This window comes from Netta rufina (genome assembly GCF_964035555.1).
Source record: "Netta rufina genome assembly, chromosome: 4".
Lineage (NCBI taxonomy): Eukaryota > Metazoa > Chordata > Aves > Anseriformes > Anatidae > Netta > Netta rufina.
This window is the reverse complement of record NC_140127.1, coordinates 59,898,109-59,919,855: the sequence shown is the minus strand read 5'-3', so window position 1 is coordinate 59,919,855 and position 21,747 is coordinate 59,898,109. Positions and strand designations below refer to the sequence as shown.

The 21,747-nt window shown below is 34.5% G+C and overlaps 1 protein-coding gene across 2 annotated transcripts in view; it reads left to right on the top strand.

Annotated features, from left to right (window-relative positions):
- SLIT2 (slit guidance ligand 2) overlaps nucleotides 1-21,747 on the top strand; it is a 256,422-nt gene that overhangs the window by 189,543 nt on the left and 45,132 nt on the right. For both annotated transcript variants that reach the window (XM_084285499.1, XM_084285500.1), the window contains 9 exons: nucleotides 345-495; nucleotides 7,205-7,279; nucleotides 10,397-10,540; nucleotides 12,457-12,600; nucleotides 13,757-13,923; nucleotides 14,763-14,895; nucleotides 17,995-18,063; nucleotides 20,602-20,673; nucleotides 20,923-20,994. In XM_084285499.1, coding sequence (XP_084141625.1) covers nucleotides 345-495; nucleotides 7,205-7,279; nucleotides 10,397-10,540; nucleotides 12,457-12,600; nucleotides 13,757-13,923; nucleotides 14,763-14,895; nucleotides 17,995-18,063; nucleotides 20,602-20,673; nucleotides 20,923-20,994 — 1,027 coding nt within the window. The remainder of the gene's footprint in view (nucleotides 1-344; nucleotides 496-7,204; nucleotides 7,280-10,396; nucleotides 10,541-12,456; nucleotides 12,601-13,756; nucleotides 13,924-14,762; nucleotides 14,896-17,994; nucleotides 18,064-20,601; nucleotides 20,674-20,922; nucleotides 20,995-21,747) is intronic.

Below are 21,747 nucleotides of genomic sequence, written 5' to 3'. Positions count from 1 at the left end.
AAAATAAATTCTAAAAGAATTAGTGGCATTTGTGTGATTAGCTATAAACAAGGCTAGATTGGCTGACAACACAATCAGCAGAAAGTACAGCTGTGAAAAGCTCAAGTTATGTTATCCTGTTATGTGAAATTAGTCACGGTTTCTTTTTCTAGCATATCTTAAGCCCCTATACTTAACCCTCTCTTAAAGCCCCTGTGTCTGTTCAGTATCACAAAGTTTATCATACACTTCCCAAGTTGCCCACCCATTATCTGCATTGCAGACATCTTTTCAACCTTCTCAAAAGAAACAAATCTTCTACTTTATTGACTCAGTATTTGTATTTTGACTTGACTCTTTCGCAGGCACAGAAGATTACAGATCCAAATTAAGTGGAGACTGCTTTGCAGATTTGGCTTGCCCTGAGAAATGTCGCTGTGAAGGGACCACAGTGGACTGCTCCAATCAGAAACTCAACAAAATACCTGATCACATCCCCCAGTACACAGCAGAGTTGTAAGTTGAACCCATAATAAAGCATTATTTGCTTAAGGAAAGACTATCTAAAATTTTCAAATATGAAACCACAGCTTTACTTTTCTGAATAACAAAAGTTTACCTGTGTTGAATTTCAAAGGTTATGTTAATAACCTCAGATGTTAATAAAAATGAGTTATGCACAATTTCTGTACCATTAAGCCTTAAAAATTATGATAAGGTAACTAACTATTCTACAGTGCCATTCTCCAGTACACAAACTACCCACATGGAATTTTTGGAAAGGTGGTGGGATTTATTATGCTTTTTATTTTAACTACAATGTCAAGTAGGACATCCAGCAACCAGGGTTCCATCTTAAAAACCACTACCTAAGTGTTAAATAAAACAGAGCTGACTCTTGTTATGCAAAGCTCACATTATGTGTCAGGCAGGAGACCAGAGGAAGATAAACCAGACAAGACAGAGTTGGGTTAAGATGAGATAATAATATAATGAACAGAGATGAGCAGAAAAGATGTCACAGATTATTACTTGCTTAACAAGTGCCATATGGGAATGATCTGTAGGCATTACAACTGAAGTAGTATTCAAGGAGGGATTCAAAGATAAAATTAAGACAGCTTTACAAGCTTTTCCCATGTGCAAAGCACAGTGAAGGGAATGCAGAGAGATGCTTGAAGAATCAACAGGAAGGCAGGAGATGAAAGTGGCCATCATTGGCAGAGCAAAGAAAGGAGGAAATAGCTGTTTTTCTTGGAAGATTTAATGTAAAGAAGAAGGCAGAATGTTAAGGTGCAAAAGATGTACTTTGATTTGATGTAGTAGAGGGGGGGACAGAGAGATGGACAGAAATGCTGTGATCAAGTTGTGACCCACAAGGGTGAGATGAGAAACAGTATGGCAAATATCTTCAAAGACAGTCTGCAGCTGGCATCAAAGCAACTGTAGAGCAATGAATAATGAGACCATGGTTAGGGATATTGAATGTCTGGATGGGAAAAGGAATTTTAAGTTGAAATATTGTATAAATAGAGATGGAGATTTTTGTCTGACTGAGCCAGGAGAAGGAGTTGAACTTGGTGATGTTAGAATTACAGATCTGAATGGCAATTCTGATTGTACCTAGAATGATAACAGATTCAAGAGAAAAAACGGCATACGTGGTAGAACCAAAGTGTAGTTTTTGGCCACATTTAAACTGTTGATTTCACTGTAAAGTTCAAAAGAAGACAAAAATACTCATCAAAATTATGTAATGTGCTATAATATTTTGACATTTTATTCTTTAATTCAAGAATACAAATTGATGAAATGGGTAGCAGGTCAGACTGTAGGAGGAGTACATAAAGTAATGGATGTAAAAATTATCGTTACTGAACCAAGCAATGAGAGTTGGAGTTGCTGAAGTGACAGGCATGCATTGTTTTGATTCTTAACAGGATTCCCATTTAATTCTCTCTGCTATGAAGAAATAATACCCTTAATTTAGTGTCTTAGTCGTTGATTTTCCTATTCATTTATTTACACGTGGAAGATAAACTTTGGAGTGTTTTCTTTCTGTAATTATGATCCATATATATTGAATTCAGAAGAAACAATGAAATCATCAACCCTCATCTGCTGTATATCCTAAACTCTCTAATTTCAGGCAACAACAACAACAAAAAAGTATGTTTGACTAAAAGATAATTCATATCTGGTTACAGCACTTCTTTCAAAAAAGCATCCAGTCTTGTTTAAAGGTATCGGAGGATAAAAATGTACTATCTCCCTGAGAATGGTACAGAAGTTAATCGTCTCCCTTCATCTATGTTAAAATCTTTTAAAATGAAAACATCACTTTCAGCTGGAATCTGCCTCTCTTCATTTTCCATCATTGCTCCTTTTACATTTTTTGCTGAAAGAACTCTTTTCTATTCAGTACTTCATCAAAGTAAGATGGTCTTCAAATTTAACAATCACTTTTCAACCTTCTTCTTGATAAGCCATGGAGATTGTTCTTCAAGTCTTTTGATGCAAGAAAATTTTCAACAGTCTTGAAAGTATTTTAGAAGGGCAGTGAGATTATTTCTGCATTTTTAAACTTCCTCTAAAAATCCAATTGCCATAGCTTGGAAACAAAGATCTAAAGCACGGAAATGTCAAGATTTCTTTAGATTTCTCTGGCAAACATTTATTTTTTTCTCAAATATATTGTCTGGAGATCTCTGAAGTCCAGGTTTCTTTCCATCCCTTATCCCAGAATGTTTTGAAAGTAACAAGAATCCTGGAACCTCTAAGACAACATGGCTTTCAATCAGTAGAAGATAACATAAGGAAGAAAATAAATATTTTCTTAGTCTGATATAAGAAAGTATCTTCATTTGGCAGTATCATAATATACGGTATGGAACATGCAATTTAAAGATGACAAATTACTTTTATCTCTGTCATTCTAGAGATGATATAGTGAAAAGTATTGCTCTGGTCTACAGCTCAGGAAAATTTGTGATGCTTCTTTTAAATCTGTTTTTAGAATGCTACATATATTTAAAATAATTTCTTCTTTCTGTACTCACATCAAATGGCAAACTTTGGTGTTTCAGCTTAAAAAATTGCAAGGAACAACAGGAAAGTTTCCTGATAAGGAGTTTGAAGGTTTTTTGTTTTTTGTTTTTTTTCTCATCACAGTTTCTCCTACCTGCTTATTTGGCCATATAAACTGGCTAAAGTATTGATTATATAGATAACAACAGTAAAAAAAAAAAAAAAAAAGAGACTGTATCTTCAAACTAGTTTATTGTTTAATAATAATAATACAGTTCAAGAGCGATACTTGATTGTGGAAGGTGAAAAAATGTTTGAACAATTCAAGTGCTAACCATTTCTATTTTGTTGCTTGCTCATAGTCTTCCAGAAAGCCTGGCTAATCTGCCACTGAAGTATTTGAGATAAAGTACAAGTCTGTAAATGAGTCTCAGAAATAAACTATTTTTCAGGCAGCATACTAATATATGAGAAAGCAAGCATTTGATAAATTACTCAAGCCAGAGTCTCCAGGAGAAATTCTAAATAAAAGTAATTTTAGTCCTAAACGTTCATTTTTTAAAAATCTTTGTACAATATCTGATGAAAAAACAGATTCTAACAAGATAATACTTCATGGTTTTGAAGCCTACAGAATATCAATGCAGTACATAGCCTTCCAAGAAGACTTAACACTATAGACAAGATTTTGGTATAATAGCTAACAGTGAAAAGCATAAAATGAAACTGAAAGCCAGAACATTTAGACATCATCTTCAAATGCTTTTTTGTTTGCTTTTCTGTTTGGAGAATTTTATTCCAAAAAAAAGTACTGAAATTCCACATTTATAAGTATTTTTAAGATCATTTTCATGATCCGGTAATTGGCAGATAGCAACTGTCATTATTACCTTTATCAGTAGAGCAATGGACTCCAGAAAGGAAGATACCACCACATGTTTTCCAATCATCTGTGATAATTTTGATTCCTGTGTATGCAGTATCACTTACAACAATAATAGAATGAAATCTTCTTGCACAAGTATTTAATAATTCCATATCTAAATCCAGTAATCTCTAGCCATAGACATGTCATGTGATCCATGTGGTCATTTTTCTGACCACAAACATATAGTTTGTAACTCTTGATGTCCCTTTTTTGTGGATCTGTCCTCAGTGATGATGCATGTATTGTGGTATCACCATAGGTACAAAGTCTGAGAGAAGATACTATTTGTGTTACAGTTTTAACCAAAGACAATAGAGTGAATCGGCCAATGCTTCTTTTCCATTATAGGAAAGCATGGAGAAACTTCTCAAATACTCAGAATCTTCAATATACATGGGCAATTCTTAAATTTGCTCTCTAATATCAAAAGTATTTATTTATTTAAACACTAGTTTAAATAAATTAAAAATTCAAAACCTAGATATTACATTTGGTAAGACTAATTAGCAGTACAAATATAAGATTAAGGAATAAGTAGGCTGTAGTTCAAGAAAAAAGGCTATTGTGATGTTATTATACATGTTAAAGATGACTGAGTGCCGCTTGGCACTGCTACACATTTCATTTGGGGATGTATGTGTAGGCGTGTAGTACCTTATACGAAGTAATTGTTTTGTAGTATATAACAATAGTAAAATATTATCTGGAATGCTGTGTTACAGACTTCAGTTTTCACAGTAGTTATGGATCATGTGGAAAAAAAATAAAGGAGTCAAAGAAAAAAAAAAAAACAACCTTGAGAGGTTGGCCCATGTGAACCTCGTGAAGTTCAACAAGGTTGAGTGCAAGGACCCTCATCTGGGCCAGGGCAATCACAGATACAGGCAAGCACAGATACAGACTGGGCAGAGAATGGATTGAGAGCAGCCCTGAGGAGAGGGACCTGGGGGTGTTGGTTGATGAGAAACCAATGTAAGTCAGCAACGTGCACGTGCAGCCCGGAAAGCCAACCGTATCCTGAGCTGCATCAAAAGCAGTATGGCCAGCAGGATGAGGGAGGTGACTCTCCCTCTCTACCCTGTTCTTACAAGTACTCACCTGGAGTGCCGTGTTCAGCTCTGGGGACCCCAGCACAAGAAGGACATGAACCTATTGGAGTTGAGTCCAGAGGAGGGCCACACGGATGATCAAAGGACTGGAGCACCTCTCCTATGAAGGCAGGCTGAGGATGTTGGGGTTGTTCAGCCCTGAGAAGAGAAGGCTCTGGGGAGACCTTAGAGCAACCTGGAGGGGGCCTATGGGAAAGCTGGGGAGGGACTCTTTGTTGGGTGTTGGAGTGATAGGACAAAGGGGAATGGCTTTAAACTAAAAGGAGGTAGATTCAGATTAGATATTAGGAAGAAATTCTTTACTGTGAGAGTGGTGAGGCACTGGAACAGGTTGCCCCAAGAAGCTGTGGATGCCCCATCCCTGGCAGTGTTCAAGGTGAGTTTAGATGGGGCTCTGAGCAACCTAGTGCAGTAGGAGGTGTCCCTGCCCATGGCAGGGGGCTGGAATTAGATGGTCTTTAACGTGTCCCTTCCAACTCAAACCACTCTATGGTCTATGAAGAACAAAAGGATTGAATGCACTTGTGTGAAAGAAACTTCAGGGACAGATATACTAACTTATTTTTAATATGTAAGAGTTTGTTGGAAATAAGAAGAAATTGCCTTTTTCTAGTGGGGTTAGAATCATTTGCAGTAGAGTACAGCAAGGAAGAATTATTAGAATTAATAGATGTCTTCACAAGCAAGTCATTCTATCAGATGATATAGCACTTGAAAATTATTTGAAAATGTCAGCTTTTATAGAACGTTCGTTGTTTCTGTTGTTCGTTGTTTCACAGAAAAAAAAAAAAAAGGCAATTTACAATGATGATTTTACTTTGTTAATTGCTGCTGTGCAAGGGTTTATTTGCTATGGTCCCAATATCACATTAAGTCATACAGCATTCATTTTCAGAATTGGATTTTTTTTTATTATTATTAATGTCCGTTGTACTTCAGTATAGTATAAAAATGTTCTATGTATATCCAAAAACGTCTTCCTGTCTTCTCTCAGTTTGGTTCTGTGCTGAAACTATTGTACTGCCATACCTTCAGAGTTACAATCTTAATTTCCCTTTTGGCTATCACTGAATGTGAGCAGGAAGGAAGGATGAACAAGCAGCTTTCTCCTGTTTTCTAAGTTTTGTTTTGTTTTGTTTTGTTTTTAATCTTTTCTTGCAATAAGGTAATTCTGAAAAGCATTCTGGTTTAAGAATCATGCTAAATTCCATTTCATTTTTTTTTTTTTTTTTCGGTCATCTCTTTTCCTTTCTATTTAAGATCTCTAAATAACAGCTAGAAAAACATGCTTCCTTAATAAAAAGACTCCATTAAAACATATAGTGTCCAAGACTCATAATTTCTATTTTCTTTTCAAGAGAGGAAATAGAGGACACTGGGTCAGGGCACATATTTTTTGAAATATAGATGGTCCTCTAACCCAGCAGCCACTAAAGGTACACTATACTAGAACAATCTTGACACCTGGGCAGGAAAGATAAAAATCCATATAATCTTTCAGGCAAGTATCTGTTGCTTAGCCTCATGTTACAAAGCAACACTTAAACAATTTCTTGCACAATTTCTGTATCGATTTAGTGGTCAGAAGATAAACCATGGTCAGAGAAGTGTTTTTAAATTCTTCAGAAGACCTATGCACTATGTTTAAGTCCGTATTCCAGAGAAGCAATGAGCATACAGTAATTATTTCCTTCTTGTAAATAGTGTACTGTGAGCACCTCCAGATGTCTGGCAGACCCGACCTGACATCCTTTAAAGAACAGTAAACTAGTCTTCAGTGGCATATATGTATTTATTAAATATTTTTATTTATAAATTGTCATGGAACCCTTTCCTAGCTATATTTTTGTTTTTCTTCCCTTAAAAGGAAAATTAAAAACATCTTAGATTTCTCTGCAGTTTTAGTTGTATGGTACTTTGTGATCTGTTTTTGATTCCATGTGTCTTATGTATTTCTAATTTCAACTAATGAGAACGTCTCATTAATGTCATTCATGGGAATTATCAGAATTAGAAGTGTCAGTATATACTGAATTGTTCTTTAGCTACCAGTTGAATATCAGCTATTCAGTTAAACCATTCTGAAGATCTTCCTTAGTATGGAACATTCTGTACCAATGGCTAAATATTTTTTTTCTGAAATTGATGTCATTTCTTGTAGGCGACTCAATAACAACGAATTTTCAGTCCTGGAAGCTACTGGAATATTTAAGAAGCTTCCTCAACTGCGTAAAATGTAAGTGCAACTTCATTGACCTTATCTATTCAGATAGCATGTTAGCTACCTGCTATGTTTCCTTTGATAGTTTTCATCTATGAATGACTCTGTATGTTCTAGTCAAAAATCAAGAATGGGTTTAAATGAATCACTGAGGTAGATCAGAGATGGCAGTTCTTCTCTATGGGACTAGACATTTCTAGTAACAACTTCTCATGGTATAGCTCCAGCACTTTCACTGCATTGTCCAGCCAGTTGGTCTGTTATGCAGCCACAGCAGGGAGCTGAGCATAAGCTGCTCAGAAAAGATTCCAGTAATCTTTTGTAACTTCCTGTACTACTCCCTAACCAGGCAGTTTTGCCTCTTTCAGCACATTCAAGACATGCATTTGATTCTGTGCTTCATTAAACTGTCATTAGAAGAGGGGAATATCAAAATTATATGACGGAGAAAAGAAAAAAAGGTTTGATCCATGTAAATCCATGTCCACAGCTGATGTTCCAAGATTTGTTTATAATCTTACCAGTTGCAGATGTTATTAACAATAAACCTATGAAAAGGTTTTCTTTAGGTATATGGCAGCCATTCAAGAGCAGATCATTTAGTTACTTAGTGTTAGTTACACTAAATTAGTTACACTTAATTAGTGTAACTAAGTAACTTAGTTAATTTAGTTACTTAGTACTGTGCTCAATCTTTTCCGGATTAAATCCAAGCATAAATAGTAAATGAAGAAAGGTGTGAGACAAAACAGATTAATGAAAATGATGCACTGCTTTTTTGAATGTAGTCACCCAGTTACTACCACTTGTAAAAATTCACTCTATGCTACTAGTGAATAATATTCCAAGAGGAGCCAACTACTAATAAGTAGTACACTACTTATTAGCCTTATCCACATCCTGTCTGGCAGCTGTCATGATCACAATCAGTTAAATACTTATCACTGATTTTTGAGGTAGAAGACCAAAGATTTAAAAAATTTTGCTTTTTACTTATCCAATTAGGTATACTTTGTCAGTTTGGGTCTGCGCTGAGATACTTAGAGAAAGAATACAGGAATTCATGGCACAGCAGTGTGTTGTACAGTAGATACCTTGTTTTCTTTGTTCCTTAAGCATCTCAGATTAGCACTTTTTAGAGCTACAACATGCCTTTGAAATAAATAAAATACTTGAAGTAGCATACAAATACACACACACATCTATTCTTCATATTTAAGAAAAACAGATAAAAGAGAATATATTTCTAGTAATTATGTATCAAGCTATAAAGCTAGGTTAATAGACATTTCATGTCATCTAAAGCTGGTTTGTCTGCTACTTTTTAGTTGAGGAGAAGGTGTTCAAGACAAAAGAAAAAAAATAAAAATATTAATCAGTCTTAGCACAGATGTCTGCTGGAACCCCCAAGAGCTTTGAGTTGTATAATTGAGGAAGAACAAAATTGGGAAAATTAACAAAGTTAACATTTTTAATATTAGTGTTCCATAACTTCCTAATATAGTTATCGATTGTTAAAACATTCTTCAATTCAGAGACTGGTTAAGCATGACTGGAAAGTAGTGGGATGGCGATGTTACAGAGACTATACCATGAGTGAATTCTGTATTTGCATGGAGCTCATATTTCTTGTGGAGGCTCAAATATGTGCAAAGGTCGTTCTGCACAAATGACACTGAAAAATTGAGGCCTAAATGTTTAATTGATTTGATGGTTCATCAGCAATAAAGCACGTATATGTACTGCGTCATTGATTAGTTATGCAACATTAATCCTTAAAATATCACTTTAAATGACCCTTAAAATGTGAAGTAGGTGAAGTAATATCCATGCTATGTCAAGAACAAGTAAGGTTTTAGGAAACTAAGGGTTTGACGTGCACAAGTCAGTTGAGATGAGAAATAATGTATTTCTTGCTTCCAGTCTTGTGCAGCACCTTACAGGAGACTGAACACTGCGAAACTAAATGAAAGTGATGATCATATTCTTCATCACAGGCAAGGTGTATATAAAATTAAAGCTAGTCAGCACGAAGACAAACTCACAGCTCCTTCTTTTCTATGTCTTAGATAATGACACCCGTTCATATTGGCAAGCATATGACTTTTTATTCTAATAAATGTTTCTTGATATAACAATTAAAATGCTCTTCTAAAAGGTGCATCAAATACTGTTTGTTTTTCTTCCCAACATCATTACTTCGATTAAGTAAAAAGTTTTTAGCTTCACTGTATTTTAGATTTTCTCAGAACATTCTTAAGAGCTTTGTAAAAATCACTGGTGTATTATAACACTGTTTAGTGTGTAGATACACTCTTAACTGTTCTCAACAAGAAATTAAATAGATTTACTTGGAAAGAAAAAAAAAAAACAGCAGAAGGAGGCAAGAATACAATGAAAAATCTTTAAGAAAATGTGTGTTGTTGAGTGTGCATGCTTATGGTATATATGGTACACATACTTTCCATTTAGGATGTAATTTCCATATTTAAACTAAAACCCACAAGCACTAAATATTTTGGCAGTGTTATAGAACATTTTCCCACATTTTTGATCTGCTTTGCATGCAAATTGCAGATAAATGAACTCTTGCTTATAAACCCTTCTTTTTTTTTTTTTTTTTTTTTTTTTACTAATGTCAGAAATGATTAACATTTCATTTACTGTTTACATTCACACATTTTATTTACATATGTTGCTGTTTATCCTGTTTTCTTATGTCTACTGAGATGAAATAAAGAAATCAGAGTAGTTAGTTGTGCTAGTACTCATACAGTACCACTTTGTTACTCATTTGTCTAATAATGCTACAAGGATTGGAGACAAAATATATATACCTACATTTGTTGACAAGATTCAGATTATTTATGAAAACATGTTTTTGTGTGGCAGCAGCATGTACTCTAATTGCAAACAACTTCCAAATTTTGCTTTAAAAATCTTTAATTCTGTAGTTTAGCAAGGCATTGACTTTTGCTTTTTCTTGTTTGAAGTTGAATATATTTGTTGCTTTTACTCAGTAGCTCAATTATCTTGTAATCTATGCAGCCTGCATCATTTAGCAGTCCATTTAAGGTATGTAAAAGCAAACAAACAGACAAGCTTTTCTCTGCTTCTGTTACTGTGTAATAGAAACCTGAGCAATAACAAGATTACAGATATCGAAGAAGGAGCATTTGATGGAGCCTCTGGTGTGAATGAACTATTGCTCACTAGCAATCGCTTGGAAAGTGTTCGAGACAAAATGTTCAAAGGACTGGAAAGTCTTAAAACACTGTAAGTGTCATTGTTTGAGTGTCCTTAGCCTTCCTTTCTGCCAGGTATTTTTTTTAAGTAATACTCTACATGTATCTGTCCTGAAAACTTTGATTTTGAATTAGCTATACTCAAGCATATCTTGTTTTTTGTCCCTATTTTACACAAAGCTTATAATAGAGAGTATAAGCATTCGTTAATTATTAATTATTGATATAGCGTAGCTGAAGTTCTCATTGTGGTTATTAGGCTACAAAGATTATGGGTCTTCTTAAATGAGGAAGCAGTTGAGAATAGGTAAATATCCAACTGTAGAAACGGAAATGGGAATGATCATCTGCTTGAAACTAACAGAATTTTGCATGGAAATTATGCACTTTATGTAATGGACTCTGATTCAATCCAGCTCAACCATTATTGGATATTTTGCTAGAGGAAAAAATGATTCTGGTGGATATTGAAATGTGGGAAATGGTTCTCTCCTAACTAATTTTAATGTAATTTCAACAGTGAAGGGAGGAGTAAAAGCACTGTAGCTTGAACTCATTTCATTCTTTCCATGAAGGCAGTTTAGCTCTTTCCATTCAAAATAATAAAAATAAAATAAAATAAAGTAAATGTTTATACTATTCACAGCTTCTTGGCCTTCTTCAGGAATCAGTCCTTCTGATCAGCAGACCAGAGCCAAGATGGTCTTTGGGGCTTCACTTGTCCAAAGACATCAGGCATTCTTAATAAATCAGACCTCTCATTTCTAACTTCTCATTTAAAGCTGCTAAAATTGTATCAAGCAGTTAGACAGGAGTGTGGGAAAAAAATACTCATTTATTGAAGGACAGGTAGAAAAACAGTAAGCTTTAAAGCTCCTGTGGTTTACTAACAGATGCACGAGAGTTTAAAATAGGTGTTTCTTGCTTAATGTTCTGAAATTTTTATTAAGTAGTAGAGTCATGCTAAGAAGGAATCTGGGTAGCCTAAATTCATTCATTTGAAAGACTTGAGAATATAGTAGAAGTGCTTTCTATTTTTATCCTAAGAAAATTCAGGTCAGAAGGGACCATGGGAGGTTAGCTTTCTGCTCAATATAAATAGCAGTTCTGGACTCATTTAAGCTCAGGAACATGAAGTGGGAAGTAGGGACTGCTACATGTATCTGATTTGGAAAATTTTAGTCAGTTTAATTTTATTGTCAATTACTGATTCTGTTACTGGAAAAAAATAAAATAGCAGTTGGGGAAATCACCTCTTACCTCTGCAAAACCCACTCACCTTTTTGTTCTCCAGTGCCCTCCAACACGCTACTCAGTTCCCTTGGTGTCACTGTGGTTCCTCAAGCAGTAGCAGTCCCTCGAGTCACACCTCTTGGCCTCTGCTTGGGCAGCTGTTCAGCTCCAGCCCCTACACAGACCACCACTTTGGCTTGAGCCCCTGTGTGGGGAGCTGCTCCTTTTGCTATGGCTCCTGTCCAGCTGCTGCTCGGCTCCTCTCCCTCCTCCTGCTCAGGGTGGTCCCTACTTTTGATCTCTTCTCTCCTCCTGCACTGGCCTTGCTGCTCCTTTTTGCCCCTACATTTGCTGCCCTTTCTTAAATTCAGAGGTGCTCTAGACTCATTTGATGTGTTAAGAGGCACCACAAATTCCCCTGAATGGTTTGGTTTTGGCACGCAGGGACCATTGCAGCAGCGTCTGGGGCTGGCTATGAGGCAGCCCTGGGCCTCTCCTCACAGAGGCCATCCCTTCACATTTATACCTAGTACAAATGAAGCATTTGCAGGTATAGTTTTTTGATGCTAACTTCTTTGGTTGCCAAAGTGCACAGATGAAATGTCAGCTAGCCCATGTTGTTTATATTTCAGTAATAGAGCAGTAATAACGCAAAATATTATTGAGCGTTTTGACTGTCCTGAAGCTGAGAAATGCTGAGCCTTATTTTCTCAGGATGCTGAGGAGCAACCGTGTGAGCTGTGTGGGGAATGACAGTTTCACAGGCCTGAGCTCCGTCCGCCTGCTCTCACTGTACGACAACCAGATCACCACTGTGGCACCGGGCTCCTTTGACACCTTGCATTCACTGTCTACGTTGTGAGTCACATTCATCTTTTACCAAACACAAATTGAAACCTTTATCAACATTTTGGGGCACTTGTGCTAATATTTTACCATATAGTTTCATAGTAGGAGCTGACGTCAAGGGAAAATTATGAGTTCCATAATCAGATTTTTCAGAAAAAGTTGTTTCTGGACCATCAAGAAAAGTATGTTTTCCTGGTGGCCTTTGTCACAGCTCTAGACTGGTTTACGGAAGTGCCTAAGCAAGCATGAAAAATGTCCTGCTATCCACGCTCACAGAAGCCCACTAATTTGAACCAGCAGAGAAAGACACATTTGGGTACCCCTCACACCAACTGCAGATGATCTAATCACCTTGTTGTCTTTCCTTTTGCACTCTGCTGTCTGATCATTATTTTAAATTCAGTCAGTGGGACTACTAGAGATATTAATTCATACCTGTTTTATAATAAAGCTTCAGTCTCGTTTAAACAACAACAACAACAAAAAAAAAGTGTACCTTTTTATTTAAATGCAGTGCAATTTAAGGGAGGGAAAATGGGGTGAGAAACTGCCTGTCAATTTACTGAAGAAACTCTTTCTGTAGGTAGTATCACTCAGGAGAGTACTTTATCCCTTTTTTACATAAAAAGTGACACTTTGCGCCAAGTGACTAATTTGTGCATATTAAGGATGGCATGTTTATAAATAATGGAATTGTCAATATGTTTATGCTGAAGTAAGAAGATGCCAAAAGTACTGAGACTTCTAGAAGTAAATTCATTTTTATAACTGGCATGTAATCAACGTAGCTGTCACTTTAGATAGAAAACTTATTCTCTGGAGCAAATAAAAGATGGAAATCTTGAGATGACAAATTAATGGAATAGCTGTTGTCAGGTTAAAGCTAATAATGTAAAGTAATCAGACTTCATCTCTATATGAAATTATTGTATTATCAGTACAGAGTGGCTTGACAACAAGCCAAGTCTTTGACAGTTTTAAATTATTTCTAAATGAGCTATATCAAGATTCACTACACAGAGCCTAAATTACAGCTTTCATTTATGGTTTGTACATACTATTGTTTGAAGAACTGTATTTAAGCTCGGGTTTTTGAAAATAGGAATAGCATGCTTAGAATGAAAAAAAATCTGTCATCAGGAGTGAACTTTCATGTTGTTCTCAGAAACCTCTTGGCCAATCCCTTCAACTGCAACTGCCATCTCGCGTGGCTTGGAGATTGGCTAAGGAAGAAACGCATTGTGACAGGAAACCCTCGCTGTCAAAAGCCTTACTTCCTCAAAGAGATTCCTATACAAGATGTGGCAATTCAGGACTTTACATGTGATGATGGTAAGAAATTTAATAGTTAAAATTTTATAACTTCAGCTTTTGTATGGATAGTTTCATGATTCCTGTAGATCTCAAAGCAATATTCTTTGAAGTGACAACTGGTATTCTTTAAATCACTTCATTGTTGTTTCTATGTCAGATTAAAAACCTTCACCCATTTTTGGATGATTAGCAAGCACATGACTGCTGTATATATCTTTTGAGAAGTTTTTCTTGCCTATGTTCTGTACTGTAATTATAACTTAGAGATAATACAAAGATTACATAAATTGATCAAATGTTGTAGTTGAAATGAGAATATTTTCAAATGTTGATGCTTGAATCAAACACTCTTTCAGGCTACTTGATCAAATACATGCAATTTTGCTCAGTTTGTGACTTCCAGAATGTCAGAATTCCTCTTTCCGATTAAAGAAATAACAGCTTCTGTCTTGCATCTCTCTCACACACACTTTAATTTCTTAAATGATTAGTTTGTCAATATGCAAGGCTGCAACTTTACTGTAAAGGGACTCTGTTTATTTTAAATTATTTGCTAATTTTGAAAATCAGCATATATTTTGCTTTATTATATTTCATTTTAATTTATGTTTTTTCTTTAATGATCTTTTTTCCAAATAATAACATTTTTATCTAGTAAAACCAAATCATACTAAATAAAACGTTACTTAAAATGTAAATTATTGGAACAATGGTTTATAGAGATTTTTCTATCCTTAGAGATATCATAATGCAAAAATCTCATTTTTACTTATGGGAATTACATGTGGGACATTATTGCTAATCCTGAAATGTCATTTGCATGGCAAGCTTAGCATCTGTTTGTTTTTATTAACCAGGAAATGATGACAATAGCTGTTCTCCACTGTCCCGCTGTCCTGCAGAATGTACTTGTCTAGACACAGTAGTTCGCTGCAGCAACAAAGGCCTAAAAGCTTTGCCTAAAGGCATCCCAAAAGATGTAACTGAACTGTAAGTGGCACAGTTTTTTCCCTTTTATAAAAATCAATGTCAGATATATAGTGTCAGATTCATCAATGAGGGGAGAAGTGAAGAATTGGCTTCCTTTGTTCAGTTGAAATTTATTAGTATAATGCTTTGTAGAGGTAAAGACTTGCAAAGAATCTTGAGAACTCTGAGGTTATGTTTGAATTAGCAATGCTCTCTAAGTCTCAAAACACTTAAAGAACCCTCTGTTGCTGCAAAGCTTTACAAACCTGTGTATGTAAAATCATAATCACTTTCAGAATTTATAACCCCAACTATGAACCGTCATGTCACTGAATATAGTAATTATATTAAAATGCATTCAATTATAGGCAAAAATGAATTCAATTATTCTCTAGTCATTATTTTAATGGGAAGGAATGAAGAAGTTCAACTGCAATTCAAAAGCAAAAAAGACAGCAGTGCATTAAAGTGTTTGTATATTTTCATAATAAATGGAAATTTGTGATATTCTATAAAGACTGGTTTTAATAGACATAAAGTGAGATTTTGCATATAGGAAGTCATGTAATCTGGAATATTTCATTACTCAAGATTAGTTTTTATATGAGAAAAATGGTACGTTTTATGCAAATATATAATTTGGTGTGTTTATTTGCATGAAATGGCGTGTTTTATGCATATATATAATTTGGATATGCAGATAGACAGTAAAGCTGATATAAAAACAAGTTTGTTACCTCATGTATTGTTTGAAGATAATGACTGAATAGATACTCACCAAACTAAATGAGTCAATTTTTATGCATTATCAAGGGGAAAGTATAAACCCAAAAAATTGGTTTCATTATCTACTTTGAAAAAATGGTTGCAAAACTGAAAGAAATAGTTGGAAATTATTGACAAGAAAAAAAATTTGGTCATATTATCATCCTGAGATACAAATTGCAATTGTTTAGTATTAAATTATTAATCCTTCATAATGACTGGTTAACATGCTGCTTTCTTCAGAAGACATCATAACTGTCTTTTAAATCACTATAACAGTTTTATTTTTTTAGTACTTGTTGTTATATATAAGATTCTGAAATGTCCACTAGTAATTTGGTGCTTAAAAGCATCCAAAAAGAATTGATCATAAATGAAGAGAAATTACTAAGAGTTCAAATTAGCATACAGCTATATAAGCCTGTAACTTTTTTTTTTTTTCTTTTTTTCTAATAGAAGATGACTTAATTAAATATAGTCTGGCATAGTAAACACAATTTGACAATGTAAGGGTATCAATGCAATGTAAAATTAAGCGGCTGAAGAGAGATACTTTTGGAAGTGCAAGTGGAACCCTGACTGTGACCGAAAACTCATTTGTGTACAATTTTGTATGCTTTAATTAGTGTCTAAGCATGCAATTTAGCATATTTTTCAAAAGGATAATGAAGGTGGTTCCTGTTAGGAGTTGCATACTGATTGATTATTCTTGTTCATTAGCATGCATAACCCTTCCAAGATGTACCCTTCATGTATTTTGTAAAATATCTTAATAGTTGCTTCATTTGAACAAGCAGGAGTTTTTATCAGCCAAGTGGATGCTTGTAGTACTTCAGTTCTAATGAAGCTAAAGCAATATATCCTAATTTATCTGTCTGATAGAATAATTTCCTCCGAATGCTCATTTCTTGGAAAAGTTTAAATGTTGTGGGTTTTGTTTTGGTTTTTATATTTTAATAATTATGTCTGTGGTTCATTCACCACCATTTATGTAAATCCATTAACATAAGCAGACATTTTGGATTTGGCAAGCATCCAGAAAGAAGTCAGGGTCTGGGAGGAGAGGGCAAGGAGGTTGATTAGATGTAGGTTATTATTTTTTGGCCTGGCAATCCATTAACCGTGTTTGGACCCATCCATTTAGTTAAGTAAAAGTTTCCAGAGATGTTACAGCATACTTAAAAGCATTAAGCTCAAAATTCATCTAAGAATGTCTGTAGCCAAGACTGCTATTAACTCAAGTGTGTTGCAATCATTTGGATTGCTAAAGTATCTTCTTTGTATAGAGATAATGAGGGCATAGTTTTCAACTTGGGTTCCAGGAGACACAAGCAATACCACCTTAATGCCACCATTGGCAAGTTTAACCCTTTTGAGAAACTAACAGCCTTTTATGTTTGTTCCCCTCACTGTGTGCCCTGTATCAAAGAATTGGGTGCATTCAGCAGTTCCTAGAATCTCTAAACTACTTGCCCTGGTTACACGAAGAGCTCCTCCACTTTCACTTTGTAATTTCTGGCTGCACACTGGAAAGCTTTTTAGGCATGACCTGTTAACCTTCCTTTTCCTGTAATTCAGGTTCTGATATGGTTTGATGGCTCTGCACCTGTTAACTAACTCTAAGGATGAGCAAGTTTGTTATTGAGAGTTATGAGCATGGAATATGAGCAAGTAATGTAATACAGGCTCTGTAAACCTACAAAGAGGAAGAAAAAAAATCAAACTTTTCTAGTGAAGGGTAATTGATTGCTGTCTTTAGTCCATAACATACTGCAGAGGAACAGGCTTGTGATATATCATTTCTGACACACCATGGGAGACACTGAGAAAAATTATGGAAGATGACCTGAATTACAGGCATGACAAATGAATTTGCTCATATTCAGAGCTGATACCAGCCCCATGCTCTTTCTACATTAAAGGACTACGTCTTAAATTTAAGGTTGTGTTCCTGCTTGCAATAGCTCAAAATCCACACTTAATACAAGTCATATATGTCAAATTTTTGCTTTTCCTTTCACCAATAGGTGTGTATAAAATAGAGCAAATAAAGAACTCAGTTTGCAAAGCTTTTAAGAATAACAAAAATTACTATGTAAGGGTTAGCTGTTGATATTATTACATCATAATATCTGATAGAAGAGTATTTGCATCTTAGGCTACAGATCCTCAGTTGTGTCTCTAAAAAACAGTATTTTTACTCAAGGGTTCTTACAAAATGGGAATATTCATACTCAACTTTCTGTACTGTTTGATTTTAAAATTAAATTACTGCATGGAGATACTACTGTTGTAATGAGGAAAAAAAAAAAAAAAAAGAAAAAAACAACTCTTTATTTTATTTTTCTATTTTAGTTATTTGGATGGAAATCAGTTTACCCTTGTTCCAAAAGAGCTTTCCAACTACAAGCATTTAACACTTATGTAAGTAGTTTTATAGTTTTATGTCATCCTTTTCTACTGCTATGGAAACAAAACCAAAAAATCCCCTACTTCATCATATGTTTTTAGTTGTAAGAAAAAACATGAAATATATTATGCCCAAACATATTTTATGATGGGATCACATCCTACATATGACATACTTGGTCACATTTTATAAGCTGGGCTATTTCATTCCAGTCATTACACCACAGAGTAAGTAGTTAACCTGAAAAGAGATGTAATATCTTACAAAATGTGTTAAGGTAATACAGTATTCTGTTATGCAGCTTCATAAAGGCACTGAAATTATTTTACTTATAAAAGAAAGATTCAGTGGTATTTATACAGGAATAGCACTTGCTATGGTTGTGACACTTGAATATAACCCCTTTCTGTTTCTCCAATAATATATAGTTTAATGACTGGAGAGCTCATTTAGAGCTCCTTACTATTACTGATGCACTCTGTGATTTGAGGCAAATCACAACCTGCTCCAAAATTTATTTCATCCACTTCATGAAAGATTTGAATATGATTTCCGTACCCTAGAATAGCAAAGAGGGAGAAACAGGAAGACTGTCAATGTAAATATCTGTAATTCCTTTGTTAGCACCATAAAATTTGCACCAGCTGAGGTTGAACTGCATGACATTCTGAAATCACTTGTGGTTTCAGTATAATCAGAAAACAAGTAACAAAAGTAGGGAATAAGAAAATCCCTTAAATTTCTTTTTGACTGTTTTTTGAGCTTTGATGCTAAAATTGAAAATAGTTTGGCATTCAAAAACAAGGACTTGATTTCCTTTATTTACCTTGTGCTATACAAAAGTGGTCATGGTCACAAATTTAAAAAAGAGATGCTTCCAAAACTTTTCATATTTTGCCAATAGCATCAGAAATAAAAAAGAAAGAGAAACAGAGAAAGAGAAAGAAAGAAAGAGAGAGAGGGAGAGAAAGAGAAAGAGAGAGAGGGAGAGAAAGAGAAAGAGAGAAAGAGAAAGAAAGAAAAAAAGAGAAAGAAAGAAAGAGAAAGACAGAAAGAGAAAGAAATAAAGTAAAAAAGAGAAAGAAAGAAAGAGAGAGAGAGAGAAACCTGCAATATTCTCAAACGTATACAGTGCATAGTGAAAGTATGCAAGATCTGACTTGAAGCACATAAAATATAAACTTTGGAATCTTGGTACATACAAGAAACAAACATAGATTGGACTGCATGTAGTAATAATGTCAGTGGAGACTGGTAATGTGACTGGATATTAAATTAATTAGAATAATACTGTCATGGCTTCCATCACAGAGATTGTACCTACTCCTTTTCTATTTTTGACAAACATAGTCAGAAATTGGATAATTTTACCTCTTAATCAGAAAATACACATAAACTATTTAGCAGACAGCCGTAGTACAATAATTGATAAACTGAACAGTAAACAAAATACAAAGAAGGTGAGTATTAACAGTCTCTTAATACCAGACTTGTGGGGGTACATTATTGTCATCTCTTCTGAATGTATCTTCGTACTGCTGTTTGGAATTTAAGAATGTTCCTCAGCTGTGTTTTGAAAACCAAAACACTATGCATAGTTCTGTGGCTGAACTTGGAATCACATATGAGTCTTCTGAGTTCCAGACTAACATGGAAAATTTTTTTCTAACTTCTTTCTCATATGAATAGATTGCACTGTTATACGTGGTTTAGTATGTTTATTATTATGAGTCAATTGTCTTACATGCTTTCATGAAGTTTCAAGTGGAGAAATATGTATACTGCACTGCTATTCAACAGTACTCAAAGTTAAAATACCAAGGTCCCCTCAGAAACAAATGCTTAAACAGATTTAGAATTACATTTCACCACAAAATACAGTAAACAGCAGTGAAATAGCCAGCATAAAATGAAAACTAAAGCACAATATGAGAATAAAGAAAGAACAGACATTATTTAAATTTCGTACAGCTTTTTCAAATCTTCTTTGAAGCTACCATCTTTGAAGCTGCCAGCATACTACTCCAGCTTCCATCATACTCACACTTGAGATTTTATTCATTAGAATATTGAACAACAAGATGTTAAGGCTATAAATCTTAGATAGTGTTCTTTATAATAATAGCTCTGGGCTTTGATGTGTTCAGCCTGTAAGTGTTAAGGAGATTACTATATGATACTTACTCAGGTGTCATTAAGGATATGACTAAAATGATTTCAACTTTAAAACATCACTTTTATTTCTATACTTGGGTTCATGTAGGATTGCATTATTAACTCAGTAGCATGATGGACATTGCTGTTGTAAAAGAATGCATCACGCTGCTCTTTCATCTGTGTTGAAATGAAAATGCTTTTCATTGATGAAGCTAAACACTTGCTGGGCTTGTATATGGCATGTGAAAATAAAAATGTTTGCTGCTTTAAATATTGATACCAATTATGATACTACTTCTACTAATAAAAGTAATGTGTCTGCCAGTTTAACTTCCAGTGTTTCAGGACATGGGCAGTCATTTTAAGGTCTGAATTTCTGAATTTATTTTTTATAGAGATTTAAGTAACAACAGAATCAGCACTCTTTCTAATCAGAGCTTCAGCAACATGACTCAGCTGCTCACCTTGTAAGTTTAAACATGTAACAATGACACTTTGGAAGCATTACAGTTGTTTGTTTGTTTTTTTGTTTTGTTTTGTCTTGTTTTCTTGGAAAGAAAGGGCATTTTGTTAATATTAAAGCTTGCTTGTTGTGGAGGCTGTAAAATAACTTGTTTCCTAACGACCTATGTGCGCAAAAGCTGTTATGGCCTTATTCTGCATTCTGTTTACTGAATGCCTGATTTACCTGCTGACAGGATTTTGTATATTTTCAGAATTCTTAGTTACAATCGCCTGAGATGTATCCCTGCACGGACTTTTGATGGGTTGAAATCACTTAGGTTGTTGTAAGTATTATTTTTAAACCATTGTTATTTTCCAGAATTTTTATTTGCATATAACAGATAGCAAATCTGTGTGAAATTACTGGATTTAAAAATCTCTCAAGTATTTGAGAAGTGATAATTAATTAGTCTTGAAACTCCTTAGTGTTTTCATTCTGGGAAAGTATACTATTAAAGAGCTGCACAATATATAATACGACCCTGGACAACATGTATACACAAAACCCTACACTTTATTTTTCTGCTTTTTAATCATGACTGTATCTCTTTTTTGAGTTGTATTCTTGCCTGTTATAAGAATTATAGTCTAACAAAAATGTCATACACGAATTTTCATATATATAAGTATTTTTGCAGCTGTATTTTGAAGACATTTATTCCAACAATATCTGTCTTTATTGTTTCATTTAACATTTCCATCAGGATCAACTATTCAAAACCAATAAAAAATGTTTTGATTCCAAGAAAACATTCCACTTTAGCACTAGAAAGAGCATACTTGAAAGGGCAGTGGGAGAAGCAGCAAAATGGAGCAAAGGAAAATTAAATAATGGTCATTCTAGTTTACACATTAATTTAAAAAAAAAAAAAAAAAAAAAAAAAAACCTGCAGAAATTCTGTCTCAAAAGTCCCCAGTTCAGTCTGTAATTTTTGTCTTCATTTGAGTAGCTTCATTGAATAGCTTAGGTGGATTAAATGTCTCAAATGTCTCAAGAATGGCATTAAGTGTGTTTACATAAACTCATTTTTTTGATG